This window comes from Phyllobates terribilis, unplaced genomic scaffold, assembly GCF_046119375.1.
Source record: "Phyllobates terribilis strain yellow unplaced genomic scaffold, ASM4611937v1 Scaffold_5__5_contigs__length_657084704, whole genome shotgun sequence".
Taxonomy (NCBI): domain Eukaryota; kingdom Metazoa; phylum Chordata; class Amphibia; order Anura; family Dendrobatidae; genus Phyllobates; species Phyllobates terribilis.
The window spans coordinates 213769534-213785783 of record NW_027362765.1 but is presented as its reverse complement, the minus strand read 5'-3'; the positions used below and the strand labels follow the sequence as shown (position 1 = coordinate 213785783).

Genomic DNA, 16250 nt, shown 5'->3' with positions numbered 1-16250 from the left:
TCCACTCCATCCATCTGGACCATCGAGATCATTTCATGCATGATAATGCCCCGTCTCATGCTGCACATAACACATCTGCATCTCTGGCTGCTATGGGCATAAAAGGGGACAAACTTATGGTGTGTCACCCATGCTCCCCTGACCTCAACCCCATTGAGAACCTCTGGAGCATCATCAAAAGGAGTGTCTATGATGGCGGGAGGCAGTTCACATCTAAGCAACAGCTCTGGGAGGGTATTCTGTCCTCATGCAAAACAATTAAAGCAGAAACCATCCAAAACCTGACAAATTCAATGAACGAGAGAGTTCAGAAGCTCCTTTTGAACAAAGGGGTCCTATGTGCAAATGTAACATCACCTAGAATAAAGTTTTGAGTTGAAAACTGTTTGATTTCAGTTTGTAATAACCTGCTAATGCTTATAATTTCAAAAATGACCATTTTTTTGTTCTTTATTAAAATGAAAAAGTTGAAAATTCTGCTGTGCATAATAATTTGGAACATGCATTTTGAGTGCAGTTTGAGTTTTTTATTTTTTTAAAAATATACTGTTATCATAGGCAGTTTGTACAAAAACCTTTCAATTGTACTCTAATAGTTATTTGACTGGAAAATTACAATGACTGCAATTCATATAGGTAATTTGGGAAAATCTGAGAAAATATTATTTGCATAATAATTTGGAACACTGTACATAACAGTGCATCAGCACTTCTATGTATAGCTAAAATCAGGCTGGCTTTCACAGGAGGATCATCCTGACCAGCGCAGATCTCAGGCTGTCATGCAAGCCATCGTCGTCACGAGTGGTGCCGATGGGCGCATGTAATGACTCGCCTCAATTAACAGGTTAACAGCCACAGCTATTAAAGGCACATTTTGGCTGATTAAATCTAATAATGTACGTCATATGTTGTGAAAGGGTTAAAATTAATCAATTTTGCAATGTTATTGAAGAAATCTGCTTCTTTCTCTGCCAGGATGGGTCATTTTCAAAATTCTCAATTCCTGGGTAAAATCTGTGTTTGGTGAAGACGGATTGTTACACTCCTAATATAGGAGATGGCGGATTCGATTTTGAAGGGAAGGGGAGGAGCTCTGCCTCTAGGTCCCTCCCCCTCTGCAAAGAAACGGGTCACAGCAACTTCTCCTATCTCAGTAATGTAACTGAATACAGATTTTACTGTGTATCTTTCTCTGATAAGATATGTTACAAAGTTTCTTATTTTCATGTGTATTATTGATTTATAAAATAAAAACAATGGTTTCTCTTTATGGCTATGTTCACACATCTTGTTTTTTTTTTTTTGTTTGTTTGTTTTTTGTTTTTTTGCAAATTTTCAGCTGCATTTTACAGTACCAGCAAAGTCAGATTCCAGAAATCTCATGCACACAGCTTGTGTTTTTTGTTTTGAGGAGTTTGTGCTTTGCATGCTTTTTTGCAAAGTAGATCGTGTCATTTTGTTTGTTTGTTTTTTTCAGCTTTTTTTCACCCATTGGAAGTAATGGGTGGTGAAGAAAACTTAAGTGAAAACTCAGGTGTCCGGTTTTTCAGCCTTCTTTTTTTTTTTTTTTTTTTTGTTCCAAAACCAGAATGAGGTTTTTTTTTTTTTTTTTGTTTGTTTTTTACTGAAATTTATGTATAAAGAGACGAAAGGACAGTGAAAAAATGCAGCAAATAAGCAAGAAAAATCCTGAACAAACCAACCTTCTGGCAAGAGATCAGGGTTTGCCTCAGAAAAAAAGGCAATGTGTGAGCATAGCATATCTGGTCATTACGAATGTGGTAATGGCAATACTCTAATCTCTCATACAATACACCTCAATCACTTTACATGGAGTGTTATGCCTGTCAGGGTAACGCAGACAGGTCTTCAGTTAGGCAGTGCCACCGGTTACATGGCAGGAATTTGTCTCCTATGCAGGGTGAGGGCTGTGTAATGGAGCAGTGTCCTTGCCTTCAGTAGGCCTTTTCTGTGCTGTAAAGTGGAGAAACTGGATAATTACTGTGGCCTAATACGTTGTGTGGTGTAATAGGTATAAAGGTACTTTCCGTTACTGGATATTCAGTGCCCCACAGAAAATAAAAAAACAATGGGTACTCTCCTCCCACAGTGGCTCTGTTTCAGCCGTGTCTCAGGTGCTATTCCCAGTGGGTCATATGGCACAACAATCATTGGCCACACATCAGTATCCCTAAATGGTAGTCTGCTACTGGTCAGTGGTCACGTCACACAACAAAGTCACATCATTCACTGGAGCAGCACAGCTGCAGGAGGGGGGAATACGTTTCTATTTTCTGTTGGGCACGGAGTTGATTAAGCATGGTTGCTCTGGTAGTGGACAGCCTTTTTAATCTATTCAAATAAAAGAAAGGCAAAGAAATGTAGCAGAATGGTGATGTAAGCTTCTGGCATGTGACTCTACTCCAAACTGGTACATTATAATCTGCAATATGCAGACCTTCATTGATGCCCTTTTTGCTTTCAGTGAACACAAAGATCCTTCTGAGAGGAAACACAAGGACAAACACAAAGATGGTGAAAAACAGCGAGAGAAGGATGGAGAAAAACACAAAGAGAAGGATGGTGAGAAGCATAGGGAGAAAGATGGCGATAAGCATCGGGAGAAGGATGGCGAGAAGCATAAGGAGAAAGAAGGGGAAAAACATCGGGAGAAGGATGGCGAGAAGCCTAAAGATGGCGAAAAGCACCGAGACAAAGAAGGAGAGAGACGTAAAGATGGAGAAAAACCTAAAGAGAAACATCGGGAGAAGGATAAAGAGAAGAGAAAGGGGGAAAAGGTGAGTGAATGTCCATCACACTAGAAAGGAATGGGGATCTATTATTGTGGAGATTTTCCCAAATTGGGTTTTTGCTGCTGATAAAACATTCACTGTTTTTTTTTTTTGTTTTGTTTTGTTTGTTTTTTTACTTCGGCTATAACTTCAGCGTGTCTTGTCTTGCAGCTAAGAACTTCCAGTGACGGTGCCAAAATAAAAAAAGAAAATGGCTTCTCCAGGTAATGTGATCTCCATGCCTGATGTTGAGAACGTAGCTTGGCTCCATGATGGCTATTTGCATCTCCACACCATTCACCTCAATGGAGCTGAGCTGTAATACCAGACACGGCCAACTGACATGTGGGGAGCTGCTTTAGAAATCAGTGTTTTCTTATCTTTTAAAAATCCTTTTAAAACATAGGAAATAACAGCATTTCTATAATCTGAAGAGTAATTTGAAGCGGCTGGCCTTGATGCACTCTTCTGTTTCCTCCCCAACACATCTGTTGTTCCAGTTTATGAACTGGTGTCATCCTGTGTGATGGACGGGTCATTGGACCCCATCAGGAACCAGGTCCTTGGTGCAACTGTTATCACATACGATGTGCATTAGAAAGTTTACCGCTTTTCTTTCTGCCAACGTTCAGTCATTGTATAAAGTTGGAAAATGTCTTGAGATTGGAGTTACTAATATGTGTTTTTGGTTGCATTTCTTACTAGAGAGCCATTTTGTCTTTATGTAACTTTGCTTCTTTTTTTTTTTTTTCTTTAACACTAGTCCTTCCCATATTAAGGATGAGCCAGATGATGACGGCTACACTTTGTCTCCTAAGGAACAGAATAAGGCACTGAAGCGATCCAGGGATGATGAAGAGTATGTGGGGAGAAGGGAGCGTGCTCATAACTTTTCTGTAGTGTAGGTGTACACATATTTTCAACAAAACGCCATTCTCTAAACCACTAATCTCCCTTTGCAGTTCTGACTACAAGCCCAAAAAAATAAAAACAGAAGATGTTAAAGCCAAAAAACGAAAACCAGAGGAAGTGCAGGTGAGATATTTTATTAATATACACCTTTCTTATCTGTCATCTGTTGGAAAGTACTGAGAGCTTTACAAAAGTCTACAGTGTCTTCTTGGACCATTCCTCTTTGAAGCAGGAACTAAGGTTTATTAGAGCAGCGCAACACAGCAGATAAAGAAGACAGGTTAGCTGAAGCACGCAGACATGCGCAGGTGTCCAGACGAAAGGGCGGTGGATGGTCTGACACCAGACTATAGTATAGGGGCTTTATAATCATAGTTAGACTAAGGAAATGACCTAGTGCGGCAAAAGTCATATACATTTTAGAACAAAGCAAACAATAATACAATGTGGCAACATTAATGGATATTGCAACAAACCTCATTATAATCCTATACATCTCCATTTCCTTTTAGCTAATGTCATTTCTCACATAATTCTTTAAACAGTGACTGCTCTTCTAGCAAAGATAGTTGATTGTCCAAGATGGCTGCTGGCCAAAACACTGTCGTTCAGCACATTATGGCTGACCATTCTCTTACATCATCCTTTGAACATAAATGATTGTGTTATAATCTAAAGAAATGGCCATTACTCCACATTTCCTGTTACCATTCCTGTGATCCCTACTAGTCCTGCATTGATCATGTGCCATACATCATTTATGGACGGAAACCAGAAACAAAAGTAGGGTGCTGAGAGAGATGCATCCACCAATTAAAGAGGTTGTCCACTACTATAGAGAATGCCCCCGTCAATTTAAAAGGTGGAAATTAAAAATTTTTGTTAGTACTTAGCGCCACTCACTGGCAAGAATCACAACACTATCACTGGCCGCTCACAGGCATCACGTGACCCCTGGCTGCAGCCGGCTCTGACATCCGCTGATGTCACGTCAAGTTCCAGCTGGATGTGACCCAGTGACGCGCTCCGCCCTAATTGATGGGCTATGGGCGGGGTTTCACCACCCGTAACAGCCCAGCATCCACCACGCCCTTTCTTTTTCTCTCCTCTGCATTCATTGGGAAAGCGCGCTCTGGATCCTGGCCAGGTGACAGTTCCAGGCACCCTTCTGCAACTCTCACCCACAGCGTGAACACAAACAGAAGGTACCAATTGGTCGGCATGGCACCTGCCACGTTGGTACTCCAGGCTGGGCTTTGTCGGAAACTCATTAGGACTATGTTTACTTTAGTACTGCCAATACATAGAACAAGCAATCAAACAATTGCAGCTTCAAGTCCCTACAGAAAAAAATCATCCCTCTTTTCCCCAGTCATAAAAAATAAGATTATTCTGTATTGCCAACTCATATTTGTCAAAATATAAAATTGGTTAACCACTTCACGACCGCCGACTGTAAATGGCGCTTTGCGCAGCACTGACATTTTTCTGGTCTGTGATCTTACAGCGCTCAGGACCCCTGAGTCCTGTGAGTACTGGGAATCCAGTGCAGCGCGATAGCTCTGACCGGCGACATCATCGGGACTTGATTGGCTCAGTGTCCAATGATGTTAACCCTGTGTTATCTTTTAATGTTCAGGTCTGCCAGCTACAGTGGCCTGTTAGACTCAGCCAGCAGCAGGGTCTAATAGATGTGTTGACAGGTCTCATGCATTGCAAAGCCTATGTATTGCAGTGCATGAGACAAGCAACCAGACAATCAGAAATAAAAGATGACTAGGTAAAATGGTAAAAAAAAACACTAAATAAATGAAAAATTATTAAACCAATAAATAAGTATATTTATGTAAAAAAAAAAAAAAGTACACACGGTATCGCCTCGTCCAGAATGACCCGATCTAGAAAACGGTCACTAGTTAACCCCCTAAGTAAACACTATTAAGGCAGTTTCGTGCCACATTTTTTTTTTTATTCATCATACCAAAAAGTGGACTAAAACGCAATAAAAAAAGACAAATTTAAATAAAACTGGTATCACTGAAAATGTCATATTGTCCCACAAAAACACAAGCAGCCAGACAGCACCATCAGTGGAAAAATAAAAGATATAGCTCTCAGAATATAGTGATGCAAAAACAATTGTTTTTTTCTATAAAAGTTTTTGTGTAAAAGAGGCAAAACATTATAAAAATGATATAAATGTGTTATCGCTGTAAATGTACTGACCTGAAGAATAAAGCTGTCTTAATCACTTTACCACATGGTAACGGCATAAAAAAAAATAAAAATCCTAAATTGCTTTTTTTTGTTCATTGAAAATTACAAACTTGGGGCGAAGCAACAGTTTAGTGGAAAAAAATTGTAATATTTCATTTACACAGCCCAAAGTTATACAATTCTGTGAATCGTCTAAGGCTGTGTGCCCACGATGCGTTTTTTAAGCGTTTCCGCAGCTTAAAAAATGCATGGTAGAAGGCCTGCCATGTTCCCCAATGATAATCCGCATGTGCTGTGCACATGCTGCGGAGATTTCCACTGCGGATTATCATTGCGTAAAAAAACGCAACACTAGCAATTATTTTGCGGAAGCGCTGCGTTTTCGCCGCCATTGACGCATGCATTCCGCTTCACTAGATAAGGACATGCGGAATACATGCGTTCAATATGCGGATGGTACCCAGGTCTAGAGGAGAGGAGACTCTCCTCCAGACCCGGGTACCATAGAAACTGTAAAAAAAAATAAATAAATAAATAAAATAAAAAAGAGAGATTATATTTACCTTCTGGCAGCCCCCGCTGCACTCGTCCTTTCATGCCGGCAGCTCGCGATGGACTGAAGGACCTGCGCTGAAGTCATAGTCGTGTGACTGGTCACGCGACGCTGACGTCGGCCGGTCCTTCAGTGTACCGCTGCCGGCAGCAAGGACGGAGGAAACAAGACTCCGGGGGCCATCGGAAGGCAAGTATAGATTTATTTTTTTACCATTCTTTTACGGTCACACTATATAAATCCATGCCGGTTGCATGGATTTATATAGTGTGACCAAGTTTCCACTGTTTAGGCACACCAGGGGCTTTGCAAACATAACATGGAGTTCGCCATCTATTCCAGCCAATTTTGCTCTCCAAAAGTTGAAGGGTGCTCCTTCCCTTCTGAGCCCTACTGTGCGCCCAAACAGTAGTTTCCCCCCACATATGGGGTATCTGGGCACTCAGGAGAAAATGGACCCCAAAATTTGTTGTGCAATATCTCCCGTTACCTTTTTGAAAATAAAAAATTTGGGACTAAAAGCATTTTTGTGGGGAAAAAGTAAATGTACCTTTTTTTTTTTTCTTCCACATTGCTTTAATTCCTGTGAAGCACCTGAAGGGTTAATAAACTTCTTGAATGTGGTTTTGAACACTTTAAGGGGTGCAATTTCTAGAATGGTGGCACTTTTAGGTGTTTTCTGTCAGATAGACCCCTCAGTCACTTCAAATGTGATGTGATCCCTATAATAAAAAAAAAAAAAAAAAATGGTTTTGTTGTAAAAATGAGAAATTGCTGATCAACTTTTAACCCTTCTAACTTCCTAACCAAAATTATGTTTCACAAATGATGCTGATGTAAAGTAGACATGTGGGAAATGTTATATATTAACTATTTTGTGTGACATAATTCTCTGGTTTAAGGGCATAGAAATTTGAAAATTGCAAAATTTTTGCCAAAATTCTGATATTTTCACAAATGAATGCAAAAAAATATCAACCTAAATTTACCACTGACCTGAAGTACAATGTGTGACGGAAAAAAAAACCAATCTCAGAATCAGTGGGATCCCTTGAAGTGTTCCAGAGTTATTACCTCATAAAGTGACACTGGTCAGAATTGTAAAATTGGCCTGATCATGAATTTGAAAACCGGCTCTAGCATGAAAAGGTTAATCCAAACTTTTTAAAGGGAAAAAGGAAAACCTCCCAAATTGCTGTTTGTCTTTGTTTGTGTTTTTTGTTTCTTTTGTCTTTTCACATCCCACAAAAATGTCAATGTGAAGAAAATGTCGTGTGTACCCTTTAATAGCAACATTAAAAACAAAAAACATGCCTTCATTGACCGAAAAATAGTGTTCTCTTTTGCAAAATAGCGGTGCAAATCAAATTTTTTATTCAAGGAACTGAATTTTTTCACCCTTTTAAAAAATTACAAGTTTGGTATGATCATGACTGTACTAACATGGAGAATCCTAAAAACGAAACCCAGAACTTAATGGCACAATTGCATTTTTTTTTTAAAATTTTTTACTTAACCACATTTTCCAGTATTTTAAAACTACAACTTATCCCTCAGAAAAACAAGCCCTGATACTATAATGTCTGTGGAAAAATAAGTTATGGCTCTTTAAAGAAGGGGAGGAAAAAATGAAAACTTAAATTGGCGGTCTCCTTAAGGAATTTGGAATGAGTTAGTTATGTTCATTACTTGCTTCTAGGATGTCAAACCTAAGAAAACTAAGGGCAAGGACAAAAGCCATGAGGGAGATGGCAAAAAGAAAAAAGTGAAGAAGGAGGAAGAGGAAAAATGGAAATGGTAACAATGGAAATGCATTTGGCTGAGTTTTGTGTTTGCTGGTGTATAATACAATTTGATCATCTTTTGTGTGTGTTTTTGTTTTCTTCTTGCTCTCAGGTGGGAAGAAGAGCGTCATGCTGATGGTGTCAAATGGAAGTTCCTGGAGCACAAAGGCCCTGTATTCGCACCGCCCTATGAGCCTCTCCCAGAAAATGTGAAATTTTATTATGATGGTAATGATATTTCTTTGATAAATGGGACTCTGAACTTTTGTACATTCCACATTTTAGTCCGTTCCAAGGGATTTTTGTAGAACTTCTGGTATGTTAAAGGGCTTGTCCAGGTTTTTCACAAAAGTCGGATTTGTGAATCCTAGCCGTGCGTGGTGTCAAGATTCCCTGGTGGTGATTTACCGCTCATGCACTCACCCTGAGTGTCTGCCTGCATTGATATTGGAAACCATAAACCAGTTTGATACACTCTTCCTAATTGGGTTAGCTTACCCACTTAAAGGGAATGTATCGCCATTTTTGAGCTTTGTAACCTATTAATATGGGCATACAGGTTATAGAATGCGGTAAAAAGTCCCACCTTCATACAAACTGAACATGAAGAGGAAGCTAGGGCTGTAGCTGGACCCGGACTTCCTCTTCATGTTGTTTGTCCAAAGACTGGGACAGTGATGTCAGTGGTCATTGGGCGCCAGGAATCATGTTTCATGCCACCGCATCACAGCCACGGGACCGCGAGTGCCGATACCGCTGGAACGGAGTCGGCACGGGAGATGAGAATAGGTTTTTTATTTTATCGGGGCCGAACATTTTAGTTTAAGAAAGGCTTGTCCTGGTAGTGGACAACCCTTTAACTTGTTGTTTTGTTTTAAAAAAAAAAAAAAAACCTTAGTCTCTTTGTTTTCATTTGCTCAGGATGGCACTAGCAGCTTTCATTATTGCAGGGTTGAATTTGGCTTTTCAGCCCTTGTATCGTATCTAAACTCATACCAGTCATTAGCTTTAAAGCAGCTCTACATAAAAAATTGTGTTGCAAATGTGCACATGACCTTTAATTTCTTTGTATGATGCATAATCATTTTTTTTAAACATGGTGAATACCAAAATTATGCATGTTTTATTGACCACAGGTAAACCCGTAAAGCTTAGTCCCAAGGCTGAGGAAGTAGCCACTTTCTTTGCAAAAATGTTGGACCATGAATACACTACGAAGGATATCTTCAGGAAAAACTTTTTTAAGGACTGGAAGAAGGTACTTTAAGTTTTGTTTTTATTAATAAAAACTGTAAAAAAAAAAAAATCTTTTTCAGCTTTAATTTTCACAAACCAAATTTTCATAGGAAATGACTGCAGAAGAGCGAAATCTCCTTACCAGCTTGAGCAAGTGTGACTTCAATGAGATGAGCCACTACTTCAAAGCCCAGTCTGAGGCCAGGAAGCAAATGACAAAGGAGGAGAAACTGGTAATGAAACTGGATGGGAGCTGTCCACTTTCAGGGGTCACTTTCCCTCCATCTATGAAAGAAATCCAGATGCACTTTCTTTACACTCTGTTTTGTGGGCTATGATACTTTTATCATAAAATTGTCAGTGTCACATAATATATTAAGATTAAGAACTTCACTTGAACCATTCAAACACCCTTCCACAATTAGTTACATTACATGAGATGGGACTGTGCTGAAAGTGTTGGCACCCTTGAAATTGTTCCAGAAAATTATTGCAATTCCACATGTTTATTTCTTGTGTGTATTGGAACACAAAAAGAGGGGGGCGGGGGGGGGGGGGGGGAGAAAGCATATTAAACATTAATTTCACACGCAACCCCAAAAAATCGGCTGGACAAAATTGTTGGCACCTTTCCAAAATTGTGGCTAAACAACTTTGTTTCAAGCATGTGATGGTCATTTAAACTCACCTGTGGCAAGTAACAGGTGTGGGCAATATGAAAATCACGCATGAAACCAGATAAGGAAAGAAGTTGCCTCAGTCTTTTGCATTGTGTGTCTGTGTGTGCCACAGTAAGCATGGAGAACAGAAAGAGGACAAGAGAACTGTCTCAGGATTTAAGAACCAAAACTTTTGAACAACATCAACAATCTCAAGGTTGCAAGTCCATCTCCAGAGATCTTGATGTTCCTTTGTCCATGGTGCGCAACATAATCTAATAGTTTACAACCCATGGTATTGTGACTTTTCTCCCTGGACATGGGCGGCTGAAAAAAATTGATGAAAAATTGCAATGCAGGATAGTCTGAAGAGGGGATAAGCAGCCCCAATCAAGTTCCAAAGAAATTCAAGCTGTACTGCAGGCTCAGAGTGCATCAGTGTCAGCCAACATTTGAATTAAATGAAACGTTATGCAGGAGACCCAGGAAGGCCCCAGTGCTGACATGAGACATAAGAAAGCTAGACTGCAGTTTGCTAAAATGTACGTGAGTAAGCCAAAATCCTTCTGGGTTGTGTCTTGTGAACAGATGAGGCCAAGATAGAATTGATGTGCTTTACCAAAAAGCTCTATTTATTAAAAATGGAATGAGGCCTACAAAGAAAAGAACAAAGTACCTACAGTAAAATATGGTGGAGGTTCAAAGATGTTTTGGTGGTGGTGTTCTGCCTCTAGCACTGGGTGCCTTGACTGTGCAAGGCATCGTGAAATCAGAAGATTGCCAACAGATTTTGGGTCGCAATGTAGTGCCCAGTGTCAGAAAACTGGGTTTGCATCCTAGATCATGTGTCTTCCAGCAGGACAATGACCCCAAACATACTTCAAGAAATGGATGGAAACAAAGTCCTGGAGAGTTCTGAAGTGGCCAGCAATGAGTCCGGATCTAAGTCCCATTGAACACCTGTGAAGAGATGTAAAAAAGTTGCTGTTGGGAGAAGACACCCTTCAAATATGAGAGACCTGGAGCAAAAGAAGTGCTCCAAAATTCCAGTTGAGAGGTGTAAGAAGCTTGTTGATGGTTATAGGAAGCGATTGATTGCAGTTATTTATTCCAAAGGGTGCGCAACCAAATATTAAGTTGAGTGTGACAACAATTTTGTACAGCCTATTTTGGGGGTTTTGTGTGAAATGATGTCTATTTTGCGTTTTTTCCGCTGTGTATTGGAACACAAAAAAAACAAAGGAAATAAACATGTATATAACAAAACGTGTAATTGCAATAATTTTCTGGGAGAAATACTTAATTTTCTAGAACTTAAAGGGTGTCAACACTTTCGGGGCTTTGACGTTAATTTTATACACACACACACACACACACACACACACACACACACACACACACACACACACACGATGTATATTTATTTTAGATAATTTATATTTTTCTGTGCAGAAAATCAAAGAGGAAAATGAGCGGTTGGTTGCGGAATATGGCTTTTGCGTAATGGATAACCATAAAGAGAGGATCGCTAACTTCAGGATAGAACCCCCAGGCCTGTTTAGAGGAAGAGGAAATCATCCTAAAATGGGCAAGCTAAAAAAAAGAATTGTGCCAGAACACATCATCATTAACTGCAGCAAGTAAGTGATGGAAAATGGAGCACTTTGTGGATTGACACAGAAGTGCTAAAGAAACAAGAATTTACATTAGGTCATGCTTTGATGATTGTGAAGCTGGAATATAATTTTAGAGGCGCATGAAGCTCAATATCTAATCACATACTGTTGTGATCAGCTTGGGTCTTGTAACAGTGAAAAGTAGATTTTAAATTACACACAGTTTTAAAACCTTTATTGTGTCTTAGAAATGCCAAGGTTCCCACTCCTCCTTCTGGTCACAAGTGGAAAGAGATTCGACATGACAATAAGGTTACCTGGTTAGTGTCCTGGACTGAAAACATTCAGGGATCCATCAAATATATAATGCTAAACCCCAGTTCCCGCATTAAGGTAATTGTGGCACTTTTCAATACATCTGTCCATTTTGTAGAGAATTTTGGACTCTCGTTATGCATGTTGGCTAGATTACCTACATGAACACTTCTGCTTTTTAGTGGACCTTTGTGACTACTGTTCTAGTTTTTGCCCGTCTGTGGTTACACTTGGGAATTTACTGCTTAAGAATGTTTGCTGTAGTTGGAAGGAGGTCAGACGATATAGCCTCTTCCTGATCTGGCTAAAATTAGTATTTTCCTTATTTACTGACTTTAATGTTTCTTGCCTTTATCAGGGAGAGAAAGACTGGCAGAAATATGAGACTGCCCGTAGGCTCAAGAAATGCGTTGAAAAGATCCGTAACACATACCGAGAAGACTGGAAATCCAAGGAGATGAAGGCCAGGCAGAGATCTGTTGCACTGTACTTTATAGACAAGGTGTGCAGTGGTGATATAGCCTATAAAATGAGTGCATCTGGCAATGGGGATCCTGATTTGTTTCACTCATGTTACTTGCAATTTGGGCTGTCAATACATGCTAAAAGGGAATCCTACTTTTTACTGAATCTTTTGACTGCGTGTTATTTTTTATTCATGTATTACAATGTACCTTTTTATGTATTTCCAGCTGGCTTTGAGAGCTGGTAATGAAAAGGAAGAGGGGGAAACTGCTGACACTGTAGGTTGCTGCTCTTTGCGAGTAGAGCACATAAAGCTTTACCCAGAATTGGACAGACAGGAGTACGTGGTGGAGTTTGATTTCCCCGGTAAAGATTCCATCCGTTACTACAATAAGGTGCCAGTGGAAAAGAGGGTACGTTGTGGTTTAGTCTGTGACGTCTCTGAACACTTTATGCCCGGAGCACGCGTTGCTCTTGATTCACATTTGTGTATCCATTTTGCATCAGGTCTTCAAGAATCTCCAGCTTTTCATGGAAAACAAGCAACCAGAAGATGACTTGTTCGATAGGCTCAATGTAAGTGTTCATTCTGCCAAAACTTCTAATCCTAGATCAATTGTCATGGTGTTTGGATTTTTTTTTTCCTTCCTTCATTATAAAAGTGCTAATTGTTTTTTTATTTTAAGGTGTTTTTAAGAACATTTTTCTTTAAAATTATTAAACCTTTTTTTTCTCCTCCTCCCACCCACTAGACAAGTATTTTAAATAAGCATCTCCAAGATCTCATGGATGGACTGACAGCCAAAGTGTTCAGGACATATAACGCCTCCATCACCCTGCAGCAGCAGCTGAACGAGCTCACCAACTGTACGGGCAATGTATATTTTCTGAGTGATGCCTGATGCCATGGTGCATGTTGGACGTGGATTCGCTTAATTAGAAGTAGTCACTTACATGAAATGTCAGATAAATGAGGGGATAAACCATCAGCTATTGTAGTTACTCTTATGTACACTGACATCTACAGTATAGAGGTTAATCTAGTGCTTGCTTAATCATAACTGAACCACGTTTCGGTGGCACGTCATTGGGCATCTTCAGCATATTTTATACGTTCTGTCTGCCCATATTTGCTTACTGAATGTACCTGATTTTTCTCCTTGTGTCTTAGACAAAATTGACTGATATGCCGGTCTCCCATTGCAACCAAGATGCAGCCCCTAACTATGTTATAACCTGATATAATAGACAGATAGAAATGTCCACACCTGGTCATGGGCCTTTGAGGACCCGTTGCTCACATGATCCAAATGCTGCTCTCCTAAATCTGCCCCACCTGAATCCAGTGCCTCTCCGTCTGTGAGATATGGCCACCCCTCTTTCCTTGTATATAAACCTCGCCTTGTTAGCCTCAACTCTACTCTGTTCTGGAGGAAAATACCCACTAACACGACTTGATTTACATAAAATGAAGAGTAGCGGGGGTGTGGGCATATCTCAAAAAAAAGAGGCACACGAATGTCTAATTCAGGAAGGCAGCCACATCAAAACCAGGTAAAAGAATTACATATTAATGGCCATGCCCTCTTTAAACACTTGACCGTACAGGTATCTTATAGTATACCAATTACTGTACATTTTGACCTGTAACTGTTTTGTCTTGGTTCTTTGCAGCTGATGATAATGTTCCTGCCAAAATATTGTCTTATAATCGTGCAAACAGAGCTGTGGCGATCTTGTGTAACCATCAGCGTGCTCCTCCTAAGACCTTTGAAAAATCAATGCTGACTTTACAGACCAAGGTAATGTATTGCGAAAGCATTCACTTGGACACCACAAGTTTACACATGGAGTGGCTATGAATCTTTTATATTTTTTTGCTTTTAGATTGATGCCAAAAAAGATCAACTGTTAGATGCACGCCGTGAGCTCAAAAGCTCTAAAGCAGATGCCAAGGTCAAGCGTGATGAAAAGACCAAAAAGTATGTATTTTTGTGGAGGTTTTGTTTTCTCGTTTCATAAACTTTCCATTTGATGGTAAATGAGATGAGAAGTTGTATAATGACCCTTTATTTAAAGGGATTGTCCAGGTTTGGCATGAAAGTCTGCAGTCACTCTTTGACTGCCGATTTATCAATCCTAATTCCGTGCATAGCGCTCGCTTTCAGGATTCTCCGGTGGGGAATTGGATACAAGTGAATTGAGTGAGGCCCTGCAACGTCTAGTTGAAATGTGGCCCGGAGTATGCATATCACATACTTGCAGTCACATGACTGCCCGATCTTGCTGCCAGTACCAGAGAATCCTGACAGCGCGCATTTTCCGCAATGTGAGAATTCCCAAATCTGTAGTTGCATAGAGTGACTGCAGACTTTTGTGCCAAACCTGGACCACGCCCTTTAAATTTTTTATATCCTTTTTTTTTTTTTTTTTTATTCACAACAGCAATCTCTTCTAGTCTAACTGGCACAGAAGAACCCCGTGCCTGCCATTACGATACTCCCGTGAATGCCAGTGTTTAGCTGATGTACTGCTATGTACAGCACAAGCGATCAGACTATTTCAGTTTCTAGTCCCCTAAGGGGGCTACTAAATACAGTTAGAAAAAAAAAAAGTTCAAATCACTCCCCCCTTTGCCCCATTTAAAATAATAAAAAAAAAATACACATTTGACATTGCTGCATTCGTGAAAGTCCGATCTATCGAAAAATAACCTAAATTAATCTGATCGGTAAAAAGCGTAACAAGAAAAAAAAAAAACTCCAGAAATACGAGTTTTTTTTGGGCAGTGCAACATTGCAATAAGAGGTGATCAAAACATCATAGCTACCCCAATATGGTGTCAGTAAAAACATCAGCTCAGGGTGCAAAAAATAAGCCCTCACCCGGCCCTATATCCTGAAAACTAAATGTGTTGCTTCTCTCAGAAAATGGTGACACATGTAAAAAAAAAAAAAAAGTGTGTATATATTTATATATCATATTACAAATTTCCTGTTTTTTTTTCAGCACTTTACTAAAAAAAAAAAAAAAAAAAAAACTATACATGTTTTGATATCTGATCCGGAGAATCATATTGCTAAATCAGTTTTATCGTATAGTGAACCAGGAAGATTTAAAAAAAATTTGAGAACTTGCACTTTTTTGCAATTCAGTGAACTTGGAATTTTTTTTCTGCTTTCCAGTACATCACATGATAAAATGAATGGTGTGATTCAAAAGTACAGCTCATCCTGCAAAAAAACAAGCCCTCATACAGCTACTGTATATTGACTGAAAAATAAAAGTTATGGCGAAGTCTTCCTTCCCGCATCATCGCGGACCCCAACTGTGCAGAAAACTGTCGACTCTGCTTGAAGGGAGGATCACTGAGAAGTGACGACCATCTTCCTCCCGTCCCACTCCGAGGAGAGGGCTGGGGAAGGGGAAAGGCAGGACTGTTTGCCACGAGCCGCCCCGAGACACCCTTGAATTGGTCGGGGAAGGGGGGTCCTGCCTGTCAGAGTGGACTATGTGGATGACACCACACTGTTCTCTCTCTTAAGCCATCGCCCCACTATCGGTATTTGGTCAGTATTCGGTCAGTATTTTTTCTCTTGAGTGGGAGACAAAACCAGGAGTGGGTGATAAATGCAGAATTGGTGACTTGTTTCTATTATACCTTTTTCTCTGATTGTTCCTCACCTGGTTTTGGCTCC

At 39.9% G+C, this 16250-nt stretch overlaps 1 protein-coding gene across 1 annotated transcript in view; it reads left to right on the top strand.

The window, feature by feature from the left end:
* TOP1 (DNA topoisomerase I) overlaps positions 1–16250 on the top strand; it is a 40252-nt gene that overhangs the window by 21607 nt on the left and 2395 nt on the right. Inside the window, exons 4-19 of the mRNA XM_073683785.1 lie at positions 2489–2801; positions 2967–3019; positions 3559–3654; positions 3758–3830; positions 8177–8274; positions 8374–8489; positions 9398–9519; positions 9608–9730; positions 11609–11796; positions 12021–12165; positions 12446–12589; positions 12780–12965; positions 13060–13128; positions 13305–13419; positions 14227–14354; positions 14440–14534. Of these exons, the coding sequence (XP_073539886.1) occupies positions 2489–2801; positions 2967–3019; positions 3559–3654; positions 3758–3830; positions 8177–8274; positions 8374–8489; positions 9398–9519; positions 9608–9730; positions 11609–11796; positions 12021–12165; positions 12446–12589; positions 12780–12965; positions 13060–13128; positions 13305–13419; positions 14227–14354; positions 14440–14534 (2064 nt within the window). The remainder of the gene's footprint in view (positions 1–2488; positions 2802–2966; positions 3020–3558; positions 3655–3757; positions 3831–8176; positions 8275–8373; positions 8490–9397; positions 9520–9607; positions 9731–11608; positions 11797–12020; positions 12166–12445; positions 12590–12779; positions 12966–13059; positions 13129–13304; positions 13420–14226; positions 14355–14439; positions 14535–16250) is intronic.